At 45.0% G+C, this 21,397-nt stretch overlaps 1 protein-coding gene across 2 annotated transcripts in view; it reads right to left on the bottom strand.

Moving 5' to 3' along the window:
- LOC138510510 (zinc finger protein 777-like) overlaps nt 1-21,397 on the bottom strand; it is a 367,312-nt gene that overhangs the window by 237,070 nt on the left and 108,845 nt on the right. For both annotated transcript variants that reach the window (XM_069626210.1, XM_069626209.1), the window contains exon 3: nt 11,291-11,401. In XM_069626210.1, coding sequence (XP_069482311.1) covers nt 11,291-11,401 — 111 coding nt within the window. The remainder of the gene's footprint in view (nt 1-11,290; nt 11,402-21,397) is intronic.

The following is a 21,397-nucleotide window of genomic DNA, read 5'->3' on the forward strand; positions in this document are numbered from 1 at the left end:
GAAGATTGAGTTCTGCTGGAACGTGTTGCGACAGCAGAAACATCTTGTGCTCGAGACATTTGAATATGTTCTGTGATAGTTTGGATAGCCCTGGAGAGTGCGTGCCATCTTGCTTGTTCAGGTAATACATGGCCGTGGTACTGTCCATGAGGACTAGGACTGTCTTCCCCTGGAGGTGTGTTTGAAAGGCCTTCAGGGCCTTGAATACTGCTAGCAGTTCCAACAAGTTTATGTGGTTGGATGCTACTGCACCGGATCAAACGCTGTGCGCCGTTTGATGGAGAAGATGAGCCACCCACCCAGTCAGAGATGCGTCCCTGGTGAGAGTGGCTTCTACTGCGTGGGTGGTGAAGGTCTTCCCCTGCAAGAGATGTTCCCTTGACCTCCACTGCAGAAAGAAAACAAAGACTGCCGAGACAACCACTAGATCGTCCCATTGTCCGCTGGCCTGCCACCATTGGCTTGAGAGCCACTCTTGCATGGGGCGCATACGCAAACGTTTGTGTGGGACTAGATAAATGCAGGAGCCATCATCCCTAACAGTTGCATGGCTTTGCGTACAGTCAACTCGCGATTTACTACATAGAGAGGGATCTTGAACAGCATGTTTTGAACCCTCTCGTTGGAGGGGAAGACCAGCCCGCCTTTGGTCCGAGTTAGAGGCCCCAGAAATTGCTTGACTTGGCTGGGGTCTAAGCTGCACATTTTCTCGTTGATCAAGAATCCCAGACTGAAGAGGTCTACTGTCTTCTGGGTATTTGATAGGCATGTTCTGTATGAATCCCATTATTTGCCAGTTGTCAAGGTAAGGATAGACTGGAATAGGCTGCCTCTGCAGGTGAACCACTACTACCGAAAGTACCTTTGTAAACACTGTTGGGGCTGAGGCAATACCGAAGGGGAGAAGCTTGAACTGATAGTGCTTGTTCTCGATCATGAACTTTAGGTACTTTCTGTGTGCTGGCAACATTGAAATATGAAAGAATGCATCGTTCATATCTAGAGTTGCCATGTAATCCCCCTGCGTCAGGGGGATAACTTCCTGCAATGTTGTCATTCTGAATTTTTGTGGCTTGACAAATGTGTTCGCTGGGTGCAAGTCTATCACAGGGTGCAAGGGGAGATCCTTTTTGGGTACAAGAAAGTACATTGAATAAATACCCTCATTTACTTGATGAATGGCGACGACTTCTATGGTGCCCTTTTCCTGAAGGATCTGCACCTCTTTGAGCAGAATCAGCAGGTGTGATGGCAATAGGTGTCTGTCTTGGTGGACGGTATCGAGGTGGCCGGTTGAACTTGATACAATAACCATGGGTGACGCTCTTGAGCACCCACTGGTCTGAAGTGATCCCCTTCCATGCGTGAAGAAAAGATGCTAAACGTCCCCTGATGCAGGAGGGGACACGGACTGGCGAGTCATTTCTCAGCGGAGGCAGAGGAGCCTCTTGGGTTGGAGGTTCTGCCCCTACCTTTGTCTCTTCATTGTACACTCTTCTGGTATTGGCTGTTGCCAGCTGCGCCTTGTCCGGAGGACCATGGGGTAACTCCTGTGCCATACTGGTTGTGTGCAGACTGGGAAAAAGACTGGCCACAAAAGGAACGGCAAGAGTTTCCTTTCCGTTGTTGATCAGGTCTAGCAATGATCTGATTAAGAGACTTAATAGTCTTGTGCTCCTTTTTTGCCATCTCCAAAGCATCATCCACAGCCTTGCCAAACAAATGTGTGTCTTCCACCGGTTTGTTTATTAAGGAGTCCTGCGTCTCCGGCTTAAACCCTGAGTTCTTAAGCCAGGCGTGCCTCTTGAGAAGAGTACCTTGGCCCAGAGTTCGCCCCGCCATCTCTGCTGCATCCAATGTATTTTTTAGGATGTGTGTCCCCCGTTTTACTTCTGAGACAAATCGCCAGTAGGTGTGATGCACTGGTTCAGGAACTTCTTGGAGGCCTTCCTGAAGCAGGTTGCACTGCACATCACTATAACTCAAAAGAAGGGTTGTGTTATTAGCAATTCGTGTTGATTATGCCACAGAAGTGGTGATGCGTTTGCCAAGTGCATATAATTCCTTGCAGTCTTTGTTGGGGGGCGCTTCTGCAGTAGATCGTGGCACCCCATCCCTCTTCCTGGTGGTAGTGACAACCAGGGAGTTTGGAGTGGCATGCCCTCAGATGTACAACGGATATGAAGGAGAGGGGCGAAACAGTTTTTCCACCCGAGGGTTGATAGCCATTGTAAGGGAAGGGGACAGCAAAGAAGGTGCAAGGCGTTTCTTGGTGGATGGTATGCAGCCCCTTTCAGGATTACATTAAAAGCCATCTGATCGTCAATAGGCGATGCCTGCCTCTGTGGAGGCGAGGAGGGAGGATAGAGGCAAAAGGCGTCTGGTCAGGAGTAGGCATGGCGGAAAGCCAAGGTGCTTCCTCTAAAGGCTAATCTCGACCCCAATCTGGACACTGCTCAGGTGTGTCCTGCCCAAAAGGATTGTCTTCTTGGACCTCTTCAGGTTCTGAGAACTCAAATACCTCTTCCTGTGGAGTTTGGCTTGAAAGCTTCTGCACCTTTGGTAAACTAGGGCAGGAATCTTCTGAAAAGTCTGAGAACTGAGCTAGTTTGCCCCTATAGCTCTCAAACCTCACTGTGGTCCACAGGGAGGAATCAGAGGGGTCAGGCTGTCCAGTAGGAGAAGGGTCCCTAGAAGGAAGGGACTTACCAGACAAAGCCTTAGCGAGGGGCTGGGACCCCTCAGAATATTCCTCTCGACGAGAGGGTGTGCACTTTGGCATATTAGCTGCCGAAACAATAGCTGCAAGACTCACGTAGCTCTGGTGTATGAGGGAGAGATTGACACACCTGCAGGCATTGTCGTGGTTTTCGGCTCTGCCGAAACCTTTTCGGCAGACATGCTCTTAGAGAGCATCGGCACTCTAGTGTTTTTTTTTAGAGGAGACACCCTTAAGGGTGGAATGCCCAGACGCATGCAGAGACGACGGTTTGCTGGGAGGGTGGCCGATCTTGAGGATCAGTAGGCACCGCCGAAATTCACCGGGCCTGTCGCCGTTTGATGCTTCATCGAAGTATCCGTCGACGAAGTTTGTGAGGTTGTATGTTTAGCCTTCGATGGTGCGGGTATGCCCGTCACCGGGGTGTAATCTCCCCATAGCAGTGCTGGCGGCCTGCCTGTCAGGGCCAGGCAACTGGGAACCAGACGGTTCCACTGAAAAGTATATGGCATCCACATCGGAGCCATGGCTGCCACTAGAATCCTCGGCTGCCACTAGAATCCTCTGTCGACGACGTCACCTACGGGGGAACCACATACGGCCTGCATCGCGTAGCCCGCCCACCGTTTTGTCCACCTATCCTTTAGCGTCTTTGGATGGAAAAATTTGCAAGACTTGCAGGACTGCTCGTCGTGATCGCGAGGTAAGCACCTATTGCACTTGCGATTGGTGACCTTCCAAGGGTATTTTCTGTTACAAGACAGACAAAATTTAAAACGAGTCCTCTCCATAGCAGAGGTAAGGGGCAGCAGCCAAACCAGAAAGGGAAAGAGAGGGGAAAAGGAAATGCATTCTCAGGGAATCAAATCCTGGGCCCCCACTCTCCCTACTGTTTGGCCTGGCCGGAGGGCGGAGGCCACGCGGTTGTCAGCATAGACCGATGCACCAGTCACCGAAAGCCGTAGACTTCTTCAGCTAAGGGGTCCACGAACCAGCCATCGAAGATGAAAGTCGAAGACTAGAAGACCATCGGTCGTGGGACAAAGGAATTATGAATTTTCAATATATCTCTTTCGAGCTCTGCATAAGGCGACCAACTAGCTGGGCGGAAAAAAACAATCTGATGGACCTCGACGCGTGAGGGATTTGGTGCACACTACATGTCACGTTAGGGATAGTGTAACAGGCACGCCCATGTCGCCGTCCCCTTTAGATCCTCGAAAGAAAGATACAATACTCTGAGATTACCACTAGATGTCGGACTATATGCGCAGCATGTGATTCTAAGCAGATTAACAAGCATCAGAAATACAATTATAAATTGGGTACTGAAATATGTTTTTGAATCTCGAATTTACATAGTTATATTATACCGATTTGCGCCTGTCATGGGTATAGTTTACCGGTCGATGGCTTCTTTAACCGGATTGGACAATAATGATCAACAACGCTTCTGTGATAACCATTATCAGGGATGATCACCAGACACCAATATGTCCCCTTTTGCAGTTGCATTGATAAGGAGCCACATGGCAGCCTATAGGTTCGGAAAACGTTCAGATGTGAAAGTGTTGCATTTGAAATTTAAACCACTCATTTCTTCTCTGTAATGGAACGCCATGTGCAGGTGATCAGAAATCAGCGATGTAAGATAATAACTTTCTGTGAAGAATGCAAAGACTGGGATTAATCGATCGATGAACTGAATCAGCATTATAAGATCACTGTTCACAGTTAACCAACAAATGAGAACCATGCAATGTTCGCCAACTATAACCTCTATTGGAAAAAGTACCCATGTTTCCGTGGACAATTACTTCTTTTCAGTGTTACGTCAAAATTAAAAGTACTTGTTACGATCCAGACTATAGCTGTTATCTTCAAAATAAACTCTATTTTAAATTTTTGTGAAAAGAAACAAATGTTTTGCGTCATTTGTAGATATGTGTGTTTGTGTTCCTGGTTCTGCGTTAGATAACGTTAGTGATGACGGTACGTTTAGCTGTTCTGCCCACTAACGTCATCAAAATAGGTGGAGCTCATTGTTAGCGTCTAGTGATGTCAGCTTGAGGGGCGGGTGATCTGAATTAGTGCCATGAGGGCCTTAGGGCGATGGTTGAACAGATACGATTAGCACATGATGGCGGTACCAACCTGTCTTGTCGCATGTTTTAAAGTGCGAAAAACGTGGTAAGTTGCATTGGATTTTTTTTTTTTTTTTTTTTTTTTAAGAACAATCGATGTATGCCCTAAAATAACTGCCCGGTCAATTGTGCCAATAACATTTCTGACTGAACTACCCCTTTAATATGTCCAACCCTAACACAGGGGCAATGTTCCATCAATAATATCAGGTAAATAAGGAGTTTTGAGTTGTGAGACAGAGTTTACAATCTTTACCAAAGTTCTCCTATTGGGTTTACCGGACTCAATACAATAGTCAAGAGCGGTTACAGTGGCAATTCCTAAAATGGCACCAATAGGCTTCTCTTGAAGGACTAAGGCAGCCACCTATCTAGAGGGTCCCCAGATGAGATTCTTTTGCCCATGTTTCATTTCGAAGACTGCACAATAATCACTCCCAGTCACTAATGATTCAAAGATGTTTTATTTATTTTTCCTAATGAGGGTCGGTGGTCTCTTTTTTTGACCCTCTTGCCTAATCCAGTTGTCCGTAACATCCACTTAGTGCTCCACATGTTAACCCCTACTGTCTAATAGTTGGCTTATTCTAGAGATGGTGATCTATACACCAGCTTATCTTAACTCCCTAAGGGAATTTCTAACCATCCCTATTCTGTCTAAGGGGACTTTGAGCCAGTGCCTTGCAAATACACGGTTGGATGCAGATCAGTTCTAAAACACACACCCTCACTTTTGTCCTTCTACTCGTTCTCCTTCACCTGTCCTCCCGACTCCTCCCACTTCAATGTTTCACTCCTCCTGGATCTTGCCTCCACCCGCTGATGCACTGCCTCCCTTCTCCACACTACTCCTCCTACCTACTACTCAAACACCCTGCTTTCACTCTGTACCTTTCACTTCACAACCATTCCTTACATTAGCCTTTCTATATAGTCGCCACACACACACACACACACACACACACACCCACCCCTCCCCCCCCCCCCGCAGGACCCATGCACTCACCAAGCCAACAACTCAGCTTCTCCAATAGATGCCTCAATCGCCCCAGATGACTTCCTTCCTCTTGCAGGTCGACTACTTGGAAGAGGCCCGAGACCTCAACTGAACAACCCACAACATCCTGTTCCCATCTGCTCCTTTTATGCTCCCCATTCCTCATGCCATTAGTCCACTTGCCCTAGCCAATCCTTTTTCTACTCCACACAGGGTTTTTCCAAAAGGAGACAGAGCAGGCTGAGCCAAACTCACTTTTTCTGCACGGGTGTGCCGTGGATCGGGTAGCTGTAAAGTCCCAATTCATATTAGGTGGCCATGCTCCTGGGTTCCTTGTTCTAGATTTTTAGTCCTTTGTTGTCTCGGCCTCTTTTTTTAAGTCCCTGGTGGTCTAGGGAACAGAGCTGCAGCTTTGGTGCTGTGCCGCTGGCTCAATCGGAAACTGCACAGCTTTGTTCCCAAGTGCGCAGCTTCAAAGCTTCTCATCCTGCGGATTCACCAGCTTCAGTGGTGAACTGCCAGTAGAAGGGATATTGGACCGTTGTCTCTGTCTGCTGGGGCTTAGACTTTGCGGTTCGTGTAGGGTGTTGGAAGGATGCTTCCCTGTTGGTTCAGTTCGATCTGGCTCTGCTTAATTTGTCCAACTCTAAAGAAATTCTTAAGAGTCTGGAAAGCATTTGTTCTTTGAGGCATGGTGTGTGGCAACGGTGCACTACACCAAATCATTTTTATCATTCAGGGGTAGGGGGAGGAATGAGGCTTGTTAGTACAGTTTTTCTAAAGTCCACCAAGGGGCTTTATAAAACTATCCTTTTATTATTATTATTATTATTATGGTATTTATGTAGCGTGGACCTAGCTTCGAGAAGCAAAGGGACGCTTTACAGAAGTATACAACAGTACAGATGCATAACGGAGCGCTTTTAAGATGTAACAACAGAACAGATATACAGCTGGGGGCAGGATACAGAGAGACACAGAGTAGGGATACAATTGAACATGGTGGTGGGCAGGAGAGAGGCGGACGGCGTTTAGAAAGTCAGATGGCGTGGGGGGGGCACGAAATGATGGCCTAGAGGCAATACAGTAAACTCCAACTCCTATTATAAATCTGCACTGCATAATACAGTAGCGTGGACAGAGCACTCCGGCTTATTTTAGGAGGGAGAGTGGGCTGTAGTTAGGTACAAAGAACTTGTAGCATACATATGGTGCAAATAAATACTGATGTATTGTAAAAATAATGGTTAATTTCATATATACATAGGCAAAGAATTCATTAGAAAGAATTCATTAGAAAGGTAAGTACTAATATAAGTCGTAAACACAATTATAAAAAAACAACACTATACTTATGACATGCAAACCAAAGCATAAACCTTATTTAGAATAGCAGTATGCAGTTCAGAGTGAGTAAAACCTAGTGATACACATTTAGAATGGCAGAAATTTGACAAGTATTTTATATTAAAATTAATTCATCTATTTTATTGTTGTTTTGATGTTTGTATATTATGCAATTTTATAATGGTAATAAACTAAAAAAGAAAATGTGAATTTATCATGACTGGGCTCCCTTTACTTCTTCGCCTCTATTTCCATTATTGGGTACTCAAATTAATATAGTACTCTTCCATGTGAACTCTTTTCCCCCTTGGGGTTCTTTTTGTGTTACATTGTTGTTCCCCAGTTCCATGGTTCAGGGGTAACCCATCCGTTGTGATGTATACCAACACAGTTACCTGGCCACTTGTATAAGTTATTCTGTTGCAGGAATAATACAATTACACCACCAATCTAACAAGTAAGCATTTTGCAACATATGTAACATTCTTCTTTCAGGAATTATACAGTTTCACCAACGTTACTTTTCAGAATAGTGGAACACCATTCTAAGGAACTCATGAATTACTTTTCAGCGGGGCAGTACGCACTTCATGGATAAGTAAGAACTCGGGAAACACATTTAGAATGGTAGTATGCTGTTCAAGGTTAATAAAAACCTATTGGTCATTAAATCTTACACCATTTCTATTACAGTAATAGTTAGTTATACCAATGTTTATTCTAAGATAAGCAAAACCTCAGAAAGGCAATAAGCAGTTCAAAGTAAGCACAACCTAACGTTGCACATTTAGGGTGGCAGCATGCTATTCAAGGTGAGTAAAACCCTATTGGTAAACGTTTACACTTACTCAGTTTCAGGAATAATAAAGTAATACCAACTCTGCTACTTTCTAGAAGAGTGGAACACAATTCAAAGGTAAGTAAATAACTATGTACTTTTCAGAATGGCAGTCAGCAATTCACATGTGAGTGAGATCTTTATAACACGTAGTGACGTATTCTATTTCAGAGGTAGTTACAGCACGAACACCTTAGCAACCAAGTACTTCGCAACACTTGCTATATTTTCTAGTCTGAGGCCTATAAAGTCCTTCGAAATTCTAAAGCACGAGTGATCTCAAAGGCAGAAGAGGGACACTAGTAGTCCAGAGGCCATAGGTAGGCAGGTCAGGATAAGCCACAGATGCAGGAAAGTCAGCATTCCAGAGGATTTCTCATCCAACAAGTAAGTATAGACTTTAGGGTTAGTAGAAAGTGTTCGGGGACTTTGTAGAAGGCTCCCTAGATGCGATCCAGTGTTAGGCCTGGGCTAACGGTATTGGCGAACTCCCAACACACAAATCACCAACCTAGCCACACAAGAGCGAGACGAGACTTTAGGTAAGTATTTCCCTTCAGTCACACAGTACCTCAACAGTGAAGAAGAGCTTACAGATGGACGCTTTCACGATGCAGCAGCACAGGACCCGGTCTCTGGATTCTTGGTTGTGGTGAAAAAAGAAAGGACACTGGATGGGAACTTGCACCAGCAGTTGACAGAAACAGCTCCCAACAATGGATTCGTTGGTGCTTCTCAGGGGCTCTCTGATTTTGGCTCCCTTTTCAAGGTACTGGATGAAGGATGGTCGTCACCGACTCTGGTGAGGGGACTTTAAGGAATGGAATCGTGTCTCTGGAGGTCCTGCAGTAGTCCACGAAAGTTTCAGCGAGATTTGTTCTTCGCAGGACATTGCACAGCACTCGGGCTCGACGTCCCAGGTTATTAGGGGTTTGCAGGCAAGGAAGGTCACAGCTTGTTGTAGGATGGCTCAAAATGCATGACTTCTTAAGACTGATTAGTCCCACCAGTCTACGAGTCGGAGTCTGAGGTAACCCTCGGTCACTTCAAAGAAGGGGTCAGCACAGACAGTGTTACACAGCAGACATCTCCGGTCGCTGGAAGTAGTTACAGCAGTCTTCTCCACCGGATCGTCTATTCCAATGAATGACTGGTCTTCAGCTCCAAGATCTAGGCCAGATATACAGGAACCCACACATAACCTCTGCAAACTCTCTGTGCAGTTTACAGAAAGGGGCGGGTGGCTGTCCAATCAGGACAGTCAATCCCCCAGTGGGGACTGGATTCTCTCAGGCGCACCAGAAGACAAAGGAGAGCAGAGTTTCGTACTCCTCTCTCACTTCCTGCCTTCACAGACACTCTGGAGCCTTGGCGGGCTACACAAAGGATTCCTGCTAAAGATAAAAGTAGAACCAGGTCCTCTCCCACCCAGGATGGCAGAAGGACCACGAAAGGACAAGCACACTAAAAATGTCACAAAAAGAAAGAAGCCACCCTTCTAGCAGAATGGTGACCCTTCTGTGCATTACCGCAGCTAATTTGACAGCCTGAGATTAAAAAAAAAAGAATCACACAAAAGTAAGTAAAGTAGGTCCACTGCCACCAGCCATAATAGTAGGTATGTCACTGTAGCAGAAATGTTACAGGACCAGCGAGAAAGGGGATACCATGTATCTCCCCAGCAAACCACATAAGGTGGGGTGTTCTTGTCTCACTATATAAAATGTAAAGGGGATGAAAATCCCTCTCTACCCTTGACAACATGTGTTCTGTAAGGTTAGGTCAAGAGAAAATAAAAAAGGAGGGCCAACCCAGCAACACTACACAGAAACTGTTGTGTGCTGCAATAATAAAATGTAGATGCCCAAAAGGTTATAGGAAAGGATAGATTTGTACTTGTTCATTGAAAATGAAAATTGCTTCGCAAAGAAGCCCTGTACAAAGGGTATATTGATAGCAGGGACTGTGTTCCAAGTAGCAAATACATTAAACTGGGTGATCTGGAAGGAGCTGCAACTAGTAAATGGGGTCAGCATTACACAATAAGACAACCAGCTTATTGATATGGCTTCATAGGAGCAAAGAGTGATTTTATGCTAACCTCGACTCATAATGACTAAAATTTCAATTGGTTACTCTTAATTGATTCAGGGGTCATTTTATAAATGTATAGAATGATGACGGGGTTCGAAATTGAGGGAAACTGGGAGCTATTTAGCTCCTGCTTCTAGCATAGGAGAGCCTTATTAGCTTGAAACCAACAGCTACCAGGAACTACTTTTCGCTCCTTGGGCCAACTAGTGCCTTCCAAACATGTAAATGACATTAACTTTGAGAATTTTTATAAAGAGGAAACAGAACACATCCAATACACATTTAAACACAATGGTTCAATCAAAGTGGACAAAAAGTTAGAGACATCTCTGGTTGCTCCTGGATCCCCTGTGGTAGCTCCTACAACCATGGTGATGCCAAACACCCAGGAGCGGGTTTTAGCTCCTGCTCATCGAATCTCAATTTCGAACCCTGTATGATGTAGTGAAATGATTTGAAAAACTTGCAAGAGAGTGAGTGTGAGTGTGAGTGTGTGTGAGAGAGAGAGAGAGAGAGAGAGAGAGAGAGAGAGAGAGAGAGAGAGAGAGAGAGAGAGAGAGAGAGAGAGAGTATGAGATTGTGTGCAGGAAAAAGAAGGAGTATATAAGAGTATGAGTATGTGGGTGTGAGTGGAAGTGAGTCAATCAATATGTGAGAGTGCCTGTGTCCATGTGTGAGAGGGAGCATGTGTGTGCCTGTGACCATGAGGAAGTAAGGCGGGGATCGAAATTGGGATTTGTTGACTAGGAGCAAAAAAGCACATCCTGGGTATCGGGCATAACCAGTTAGGCAAAACCGGTGGGGACCGAGGAGCTAGCAAATCTAACTTGGTGAAAGATGCAAACTCTAACCTTTTGTCCATTTCATGTTATCCAATATGCTCTAAATGTCCCTTAAGTGTGTTTATCATCCTTTATATACATTCCCAAACATACATAGTTAAAATCACATAGCTAGATTTGCATGGCAACTCTTGCCCCAGGAGGCAAAAGTAGCTCTTGGTAGGTGTTGGTTTCAAGCTAACCAGGCTCTCCTTGTCTATAAACAGGAGCTAAATAGCTCCCAGCTCCTGGCAATTACGAACCCTGGAAGATAATTTAACCTTAGCAATGCAACCTGCACTTGAGTAGTTCTAAATCTTTGTCACTCACTTGGGGAATTCGTATCACTTCGCCTTCCATCAGAATCGTGGTTGTCCAGAGAACAGAGTGTGTCCTTTTCTTTAGCTCGTAATGAAAAGACAGAGGTGGCAATAAGGGGACCTGTTAATAAATGTAAATAAAGAAATAAGTATTGCTTCTCACTCCTTGTGTAATTTCCAAAATGAGCAATTCACAAAAAAGGACTACGAAGAAATTGCACATATCGTATTCACTGCTGCATATGACAAACATATTGGAATAGCAACAAAGTAATCGGCAAACAACCTCATTTTCACTGGCTCGGACCAACCAGTTGGTTGGTAGATTTGTCAACTTTCGAATTATCGCTCACAAGGCCTAAAATAAATAGAACACAGTACCCACAATCCAGGCTTGTGAGTAAAACAAAAACGTAACCTTTTGCATTGGAGTACAGATAGGAAGGAGATAGGATTGGAGTATGGACACACAGCTTGGTGGTGGTGTTTGGCTATTTGCGTACCCATTGACTTTCCATGGTCTTTCTAATCCATATTGCCACCCCCACCCACTAGCTGCCCCTCCACACCCACACACATCCTTCTGGTATCTCTTTGTGCTAGCTCCAAAAAGCAGTAACATCAGGGTCAGTGCAGTATAGGGCCTACTAGTGTTTTTTCAAAGCGGTTTTCTAAGAGTTCATGGTTTAATTGCAGCTCCAAGTGTGCTATTTGTGTAAAAAAAAAGTCCTTCATCCACTTGATTCATAAGCAGAGTGTGGCCTGCATTTTTCCTTGCACGGAAGTCCTTTTAAAAGCAAGCATTGGCAAAGCCAACAGTCGTGCTTTATACATAGGTCATAGGCATTTTCAAGGCACTGCTATTGTAAGAAACCTGAAGGCACACTCGCAACCACTCCCCAAGGATCTTCTGTCCAAGTGGCCAGGGAAGGGACATTGCTTTTGTATCCCGACCCTGGGGGCAGACAAACGAGGGAGGATCAACTGGGTGGAGGGTCCTTGGGGAAGAGGGTGCAGGATAACGAGACATGGTATCCCCCCCTTCCCTAACACTGACTTATCCTCCCTTCCCTCAGCCTTCATGGGCTACTCCAGCCATGCCCTATTTTTCCATGTAAATGTTAAGTCGTAGACATCCACGCAGTGTGAAAGCTTATATGCTTTATTAAGATATTAGCTAGACATAAGGACCCCCAGCAATGCCAACACAGCACTACCTGGGACAACTAACAGCAATTGACACAAATTGAATTGCAAAGGAAAATAAACAAGTACATCATAACATTGTACATCATCTTCAGAACCGTGTCAACAGCTGATGACATGCTAACATTCCAACCATTGGCAGCATTGTACATCAGCCCATACAATGCACATTAACATTGGCTTGAAAGCCACATTATAACACATCTGCCTCCGTTCATTTATACAAAACGTTAACAATCCATACAACTCAACACGTCATTCTGAGGAATGACCTCAGTTGTACTTTATCCTCCGGGGACTTGATCTCCTTTATGGCATTTACTAGGCTCTCCTTCGGTTTTACGCCACTTTCAGAAATCTCGTGCCCCAAATATTCACATATCCCAACAACTCAATAACATCCTGGTTGTACCCCCCAGGTCTAATATCGGGTTTCAACAAACTCTAGACGTCACCTTTCATAGCTCTCTCAAATACTTCCCTGGACATCAAAGTAATCTTTGATCCACAGTCAGCCATCATCCGCACTTCCTTTTGATTAATTTTCACATTGGCATAGGGATGTTCACATCCCTGCTCGTCATTCCCACACACTACATTTATCGTATTAACTGTAATATTCTCCACTGGCTAATCAACTTCTTCATCTGACGACCTTCGGCCTTCTTCCTCATTGATGTATAAAACGTCTCTCAGGTTGAACAGATCGTTTTTGCAACAATTGGCAAAATGTCCTTTTCTCTTGCATTTTGAACATGTCGTCTTTCTCCCTGGACATGTGAATGATGCAGCAAAATGGGTGCTACTTGCGCAACGGTATCGCAAGCGCTCCTCTTTACCACCCTTTCCACTCTTGTCGACAAATTTTTGTGTCCATGTTACCACAGGGAATTTGCTTCTCCTTGTCTTTCACTTTTTTCTGTTTTTAGATTCACTCACACTTAAAACCTCTGACTTTGGTTTGTTGGTCTCTTTCCTTCACAGTTTTGCTATACATGCTAAAGAATGTTCTACTCTGCGTGCAATGTTCAATACTTCGTCTAAGGTTGGCTCATCCTTAAGCCGCAGCTCTTCTCGTATTCGGTCCGTGTGGCAGTGCGTCATAAATTAGTCTCTCAAGGGTTCATCATAAGATCCCTGAAATTTGCAAGATGACGCCAACTGGCGAAGAGCAGTTACATACTCTTCTACATATTTTTCCGGCTCCTGAACTCATTCGGAAATTAAAACGGTCCAGAATGGTGCTTGCTCTGGGATTAAAGTGGGCATCCAACTTGGCAAAAGCACTTTCTAACTCATTCATAGCATCACCCTCTCCTTCACTAGAAATCACTGGTAGAGTTTCAAATATTCTTTGTGCCTCGTATCCCAAATGATGCATCAAAAGGGCAAGCTTCCTGTCATTGGAGAATTAATTTCGACCTGCTGCTTTCAAATAGTGTAAAAATCCTTTTTCCACTGTGCCGACTTGATTTTTATCAGACCTGGGACAGCCATGAACATTGGTGTCCCACTCACATTTGACATAGCCATTTTGACGGGACAATACATTGAATGTTTAGGGTTATCCGTCCAAAGCACTTTGTTTATTCACCCTTGTCAGGTTCAACCTAGCTAGGTCCTTCAGCATATTCAACCTTACTAAGCTTTCCTTCTGTTAGTTATTGTTGTTTTCTTTGTTGCTGTATAGCACTCTCTTTTCTCTGCTATTTTCTTTGGTATATGATAATCTTCTTTTCTCTGCTGCACTTCACCCTGCTTTTCTTCCTTTTCTTCACTACCACCCTACCTTACTTCTGCTTCTTCCCCTCTCCTCTTCAGTCCTCTCTTACTCCTTTGTTTTGTAGACTTCACCAGACCACTGCCTGTGTCTCTGTGGTGTGAAGCTCCCCGCTTATGGCTGTAACTTAGAACATGATGCGCTACTACATATTGTTGTAGTTACCTTTTTTTTTTTGATGAGCGCCTACGCTGTATAATACGGCTGGATCTGCCGAAATATGGGCGGAGTGAAGGATGCTGTGGAGACTAGCATTTCCGGTCGCTCGGTAGGTTATGCGCGCTGGCTGAGGGAAAGAGGCACCGAATTCATGGTCATCCTGGTTCTCGTGTTGGTCCATCTGGATTAATCTACCAGGCCACCCAACCAAGCGCCCTTATTTTGTCCGATGAGGGTCAGGCGTCAAAAGCAGAAAACACTGTTGGATCCCAAGGTACTTCCTCTTTCCCCTGCTGCATGGTCTCAGGACCCATCCCCCGTTGGAGGTCACCCTCCCAAGGCCAATCTAGGGTTTAACTTTTTAATCATGCTTTGGCCTTTCTACACCAACTTAAGGGTAGCCGTATAGCCCAACGCTGGGGGCCTGCACTCGTTCTTGACTTCTCGGTCCCTATCCCCTTCTCACCCTCTTTGGGCTCTCTTTACCATCCTCCAAGAGGGACTGTCTACCTACTCCTCTTTGCCTCCGCACTGCTCTTTCTGATGATCCTTCACCTCCCTCCCTTCTTCTCTCCTCTGAGGAAACTACTCCAACTTCACCTACATCCCCTCTTACTTCTCCTCAACCCCTCATTTCCCTTTCCTCTATGCCCACGCGCAGCTCCTCCTACTGCTCTTATTCTCTGCCTCTCACGCGGTTCGTTATTCAATTACTTTGTAATTCCCACAGCTCCTGTCTCAGCCTCTCCACTTTTTTTTTAGCACAGTGGGGTTTTGGATTGATGCCTTAAGCGCCCCCTCTCCTGCTTCGGTCACCGTACTTTGCTCGGCCTAACTCTCACAGCTCCTGCCGCAGTCACTACACTTTGATGCATAGCAGGGTTTTGGATTGGTACGTTAATTGTGAGCAGCGGCAGCAGTACGCCGACTAAGAGAGGGTCCAATGATTGGTGCAGACTCAGGTACATTACAATCTCTTGAGTTGTCTGGTGCACCGCCTGGCAGCTGCAATCACCAGAAATATATAACAGCCAGCTGTCATTGTGGAATAATTTGGTGCCCCTCTTTCTGCTGCTTGGTTTCCCCGATGCCTCTGCCCCTCTCTGCTGTCCAACTAGCATTAAGCATTAATGTCTGGGACCCTGTCCACAACTGCAGTGGGGAAGAGAAGCCCACTGGTCACCATGGAAGATTCTGGAACCCCGTCTACTATAACAGCAGGGCATAGGAAAGCACTGGTTGTGCAAGGAGGCACTGGGACCCCCAACAGAAAGACCAAAGCACAGAAGAAGTCTTCCTCACTATAGTGATGGAGAGAAGGCCACTAGTTCTAAGAAAAGGATCTGGGAGGCTAACAGGATTTCGGACATTGTTGAAAGCAAGTCACAATGACTAATTGTGTATCAAGCTGAAAGCACTGAGAAAGGATTGTATCAAGCAATACCAGGTGAAGGGAGTCATTCTCCTAGTACTACATCAGAAGTCTTAATAGAAACGCCAGGGGAAAGGCCCTCTGGCCTTGTGTTGAACTGTGCCAAGGCAGACCAAGAGAAGAGAGGCATTCTGTTGGTCCTGAACTAATTGTTGCTGTGAAGCAGCAGGGCAAGAGAGTCATTCCCCCGTCTTTCATTGGAGGTTTTTCAGAACCACACCACAAGGATGCCATTCTCCTGGGGAGAACATTTTGTAAAGACTGTCTGAAACTGCAAATCAAGGGAAGGGAATCATTCCCAATGTTAATTTGGTTTTGAAGTAACATTTTGTTAAATGCCATCCAAGAGGCAGGAGAAGGGAGCCCTCCTTACAGAAAGAGCTTTCTGTTAGTTACCATTTTAGTTTTAGTGTGAGGGATAGTGGTGGAATTTATTTTGACAGACATTCTGCTTTTAGTATTAGTTTTGAGGCAGGGAAACCCCCCTTAGAAGGTAGGCATAGTGTGGACATTTTTCACCTTAAAATAAAAGTCGATAACCAAAATTATGCCACCTTTGTGTCAGTCTCCTTCTTCGACACCCTTACAGTTCTTATAAATGCTACAAGGCCTGCCTGCATCTTCAACTTCACTGCGAAGACTGCCCCAGGAGTATTGCAACCACTGCATTCTTGTTGCCCATCCCGCAGGACGGAGAACCACACAGTCGTCTTTTGGTTGTTGAAACCCTCATGTCACCCTGCACAGATCTACAGAACACCCTGCTGCATAACCCTGAAATTAGACTCTTTGTGGGTGTCTCATCTCTCAGCACACAGGGCGAGTGGGGTGAGAACTTGTCTCTGGGTATTCAGTATACAACCCCCCCATGCCACCCTCAAAGCCAACTGAACTTATGGCTCTCACTCGAGTGTGTGTCCTTGTAAAAGATAAGTCAGCTACCATTTACACCGGCTCCCGGTACGCTCATGGAGTGGTACACAGTTTGATGTCCTCTGGTGACAACAGGGTTATCTAACTTCCAGAGGTGCCCCATCTCAAATGGAAAGTATGTGTCTGCTCTTTTACATGCGTACTCCCGGCTGCTCTTGCCATAGTCAAATATCGAGGACACAAACCTTTTCAGTACTTCACAGCTGTAGGTAACATCCTAGATGATAAACCACCATGTTTGGGGATTTTAAATGGGACCCTGGCTCCTAATGAAACTCTTGTTTGTATTGCAATCCAACAGTCACTGTCTCCCTTTCCAGCTTGGCCGTGTTACAAGATCAAGCTAGAGATGTAGAAAAAGTTGCCTGGACACAGTGGCTATGTAAGTTGACAAAAGACTCAGTTTGACGTTCCCCAGACGTCCGCCTGATGGCACCCAAAGCACTCCTACCTTACCTGGCCTGAGCAACCCGCAACAATGCCCATTCAGGTACAAATGCTATAATTCTCTGCGTGAACCGCAATGGGTTTGCGGCCACCTTCGTGGCCATTGTACAGGTATATTGTGAGCACTGTAGAGTGCGTATGGTCCATAATTTGTATCAAGCACGATGAATGGAGGAGCATCAACACCCTCTCCCAAACCACAGAAGTCGAATGGAACCGACCGTCCCACCTTGGTTGGCAAAAGTTCCTGATGTTAGAAGCACAGGTGACCATGAGGCAGCCAGCAGGGGGTGTGGGGGGGAGAGGGATTAGGGAGAGGTTGTGGATGGGTAGGGGGATGAAGGGAAACCGGAAAGGAAGCTAGGGTATCATAACTGGATGGGTTGCTGGGATTTTTGGAAAGAAAATAAAAACATTGATACTCTGTAACTCGCACTTAACCAGCCTGCCCTACTAATCTGCTAAACACACCTAGTTCGTAACCTGCGTATAAGACCTTTCATCCATTACCCAACAATAGTTTCCCTAACTCCTGCAACCTACACATGTAACAAAAGGCACCTGATGAATTCATGCACATTTAACACATGCTCATTCTATCAACTACAAAGAGTTTAACTAACGTGCAACAGTGTTCTGAAAGCAACAGACATACATCGTAACATAATGGAACAAACATGGAGTGCCCACCCTGATGGTTCAGACACATGGCCCATGGGGTGAAGCATGAAATGACAAACAGCGACATGTAAGTTGCACAGCACACCAAGGAATAATGTTCATTAACATAACACTGAAGTTTCCAAAAAAACACTCATAAGCACGTGTTAGTAGCCACACGTGAATGCATCAACTTATAATCATGGCACACACAAAATGAACACTAACAGAAGCCCGGGTGTCTCTGGAGGCAACCCGGTCAAAGATGATCCTGTTTTGAACAATGAAGCTTAACGCGCGTTCACCTGGAGCTCAGCAACACCAGCGCTGGAAGAACAGAGTCTCACCATGCCCCACCACTGGTTTGTGTTGTCGCGCCCACCCGTGCCGAAATCTTCAATAATCCGCAACCAGCACGGACAGGGGGCAGTCTTGTGAAGCCCTTATGCGGCACGCGTGCAACATGTGCCTACAAGGAACTCTGGGCAATGAAGTTTGCAGCTGTAACGCACCACACCTCCAAGGCTGATTAGCCTTAGCCTGGTGGCTGTGGCCACAGGCAAATCCAACGGCCCCCACCAATTTCCTGACAATGTGAGACGAGCAGTGAAGACCAAGCAGCATGCATGTCTGGTACCTGAAGGGCCATTCTTGAATGTGCAGACTTCATACAGCGGTCCAGGTGCCAGACTTTCGAGGAATTGCCTTATAGTCATGGATATTTTCTCATGTTGGACAGAGCCTATCCATACAGAAAGGCAGTTGCTATTACTGTTGCAAAGACACTGTTGTCTGAATTGATTTACCGGTTTGGACTCCCACTCGTACTAGATAGTGTCTGAGGTACACACTTTAGAGTATGAAAAGCATTAGGACTTCCCCAGCAGTTAGACTTTATTTTTTTATTTTTTTTACCACCCCCAGTCAAGTGGCACGATGGAATGCCGAAATGGTGATCGGAAGCTTGGGCTCTTAAAAGGTATGTCAGGAAACAAGGCTAAAGTGGCCGAGGTGCTGCACCTAGCACTGTTCCATATGTGCAGTAACCGACAGCCTAAGAATGGATTGTCCGCACACAAGATACTTACAGGACAACCCATCCACATGGGAACCATGCCCCCGGCATCCCCCACACTTCCTTAATTTACACCTAGATGATGAGACTGTTATTACTTCTTGTTGTGCACATGCCTCCAGATAAGCGTCGTACCAGGCCTTTTTATGCACTAAAATACTGTAAATACATCTTTATTCTTGTCCTGCGTAATGGTACGCACCAGTTTAGAGCAGTGGGCAGTGTAAAGGTCAGGTTACTTGACAGATACCAGACGCTTCTTTTGGATGGATGTAATTTTTGCAGGCCATGGAGAAAAGCCTTTGAAAAGACCATTTGTTCTCTGAAGCCTTTCAGAAAGAAACCACTGCTGTGTTTTGTGTCTAGATGCTCATGGAGCAAACAGAAGCATCGTGCATGTTTGTTTTCCTAGTATTAAAGGATCTTATAAATAAGTTGGAAAACTGAGCTACAACTGAGAATTATATTTAGTAACCAATTATGCTTTTTTCAGTGAAAGCAAACCACTATTGCACAGAAGTATTTTTCGGATTTCCTCTACTGTGTTCATTTATCAGCAAGATGCATCTACATGGCATGTTCATGCACATTATTGTGTAGGAGACGGTTTTCCACAAATGTAATAAATAGTTTGAAACCAGACATCTTTGCTTAACAACTGGTTTTTGTTTCTAATGTGTCCTATTCATTTTCAATTGTCATGTTTTGGTTGCCTTTTGCATACTTTGCAGAGGCAAATGATGTGTACTCTTATCATTTAATGTACACTCTATGAAAACTGTAAAAGGATGCAAGGTCTAGTTTACATCCATTCAATCTTAACTTGCAGTCAATGGGGTAAATTACTATAAATTGTCGGTGGCAGCATAGTCCTTGCTCAAGGGTGAGCGATTGCAATTACACCAATCACAGTTGTCACAGCCTCTGTCAAATCTTCAAAACTACAATGAAAACACCCAAAACCTGACTCTCCATGAAGTGCATAACAGTTACCTCTGCAAAACCTGTCCCTGTAGCGATAATCCAGATAGGTATCTAACTTCTTTATGTAGCACAACATGCATGGTTTGCCCAACTTCTAGGCACTGGGATTATTATACCTCAGTCCATCGTTCATGTACTGACCACTGTAGGATATTAGCCGGTAAGATAGTTCAGTCCGTTGAATGCTTGCTGCTGCAGTCTCTGTGGGATATGCAGGTTGCAGGTTCGAATCCCAAGGCCAACTCAGCGTTTCGGGGTCGATAACCGATTACCAACTTTGGTTGGGTGGTAATTATATGTAAATACGTTCTACGTACATCGCTTTAGCAAAAGCACCATACAAGTAGCAAATCATTAACTCTGTCCAGCCACAATTTGACCAGTAGATTAAATAGCATCGATTCCTTACCTCTCTGCACTGTTGTATCCCAACATTGGCATACTATCAGGTAGTATTAGTTACTGGAAATTTGGACTTTCATTAAACATCAAAAGACAATTCTGCTATAGAACCTCAAAGCAGACAAAACAATTAATGCTTGCTTTACTGTGTATTTGGCTAGGTTTTTGTGTCTTAAAAAATATATCATCATCATCAGTGTAGAAATAATTTGGTTTTCTAAGGCTGAATTCCATCCAATTATCGTTTACTGAATTCCTACTGCTACTGAAAAGCTTTTCTGATTCGAGTTAGCGTGCACATTTTGACTAGTCGCTATCAATGTTATAGTAGTTCTATCTTTGTGGATCTTGCACTGCTGAGGCAATTAACTGTTCCTGTTCTATGTGGGTGGTTCTCCCACTGCTGCATCGGGGAGGCACATGCTGGGCATGTTCTTTGTGGCATAAATTTGGACTGCTGACTCCTGTGGTGTTTCAGTTATATGTGAGTGTAGCTTGCACTGCTGTGGAGAAGCCCTTAATTTACTTCTTCAGTGTAGGGGTGCTTGCACTGCTCCATCCCATTCTGTTCTTTCTCTATGACAGTGAGACTTCTACTGTTGTGACCCACAATGTACCTGTTTCAAGTGTGGTAATCTTGTATTGTTGAGACTCACAAAGTTCCTGCTCTATGTGAGGAAAGCGTGATCTGCTGAGATCCATGTTATCCCTGTTCTCTATTAGGAGTGAAGTGTTCACTACTGAAGGCTATGTTACACATTAGAGGAGCTTCTACTGCAAAGACACATTCCTGATCTGTGTGTGGAAATCTTCTACCCTTGCTTTACACCTTGCACTGATTTCCACCTGTTCTACAAGGTTAAAGCTTGCATTGTGGTTGCTCTGATTCGCCTTTTCTGTTTGTGTGGGAAAATCCTGCATGGTTCCTACTCAAGTTGGCCTGCTCTGTATGAGCGAAAAGAGTTAAAAAGCTTATACCGCTGCTGTACCCTTGCTTTATATACAAGGAGAACTCAGTGTTCGTGCTCATCTGTTCCTT

The sequence above is a fragment of the Ambystoma mexicanum genome, chromosome 6p, assembly GCF_040938575.1.
Source record: "Ambystoma mexicanum isolate Mex_15411 chromosome 6p, UKY_AmexF1_1, whole genome shotgun sequence".
Taxonomy (NCBI): Eukaryota; Metazoa; Chordata; class Amphibia; order Caudata; family Ambystomatidae; genus Ambystoma; species Ambystoma mexicanum.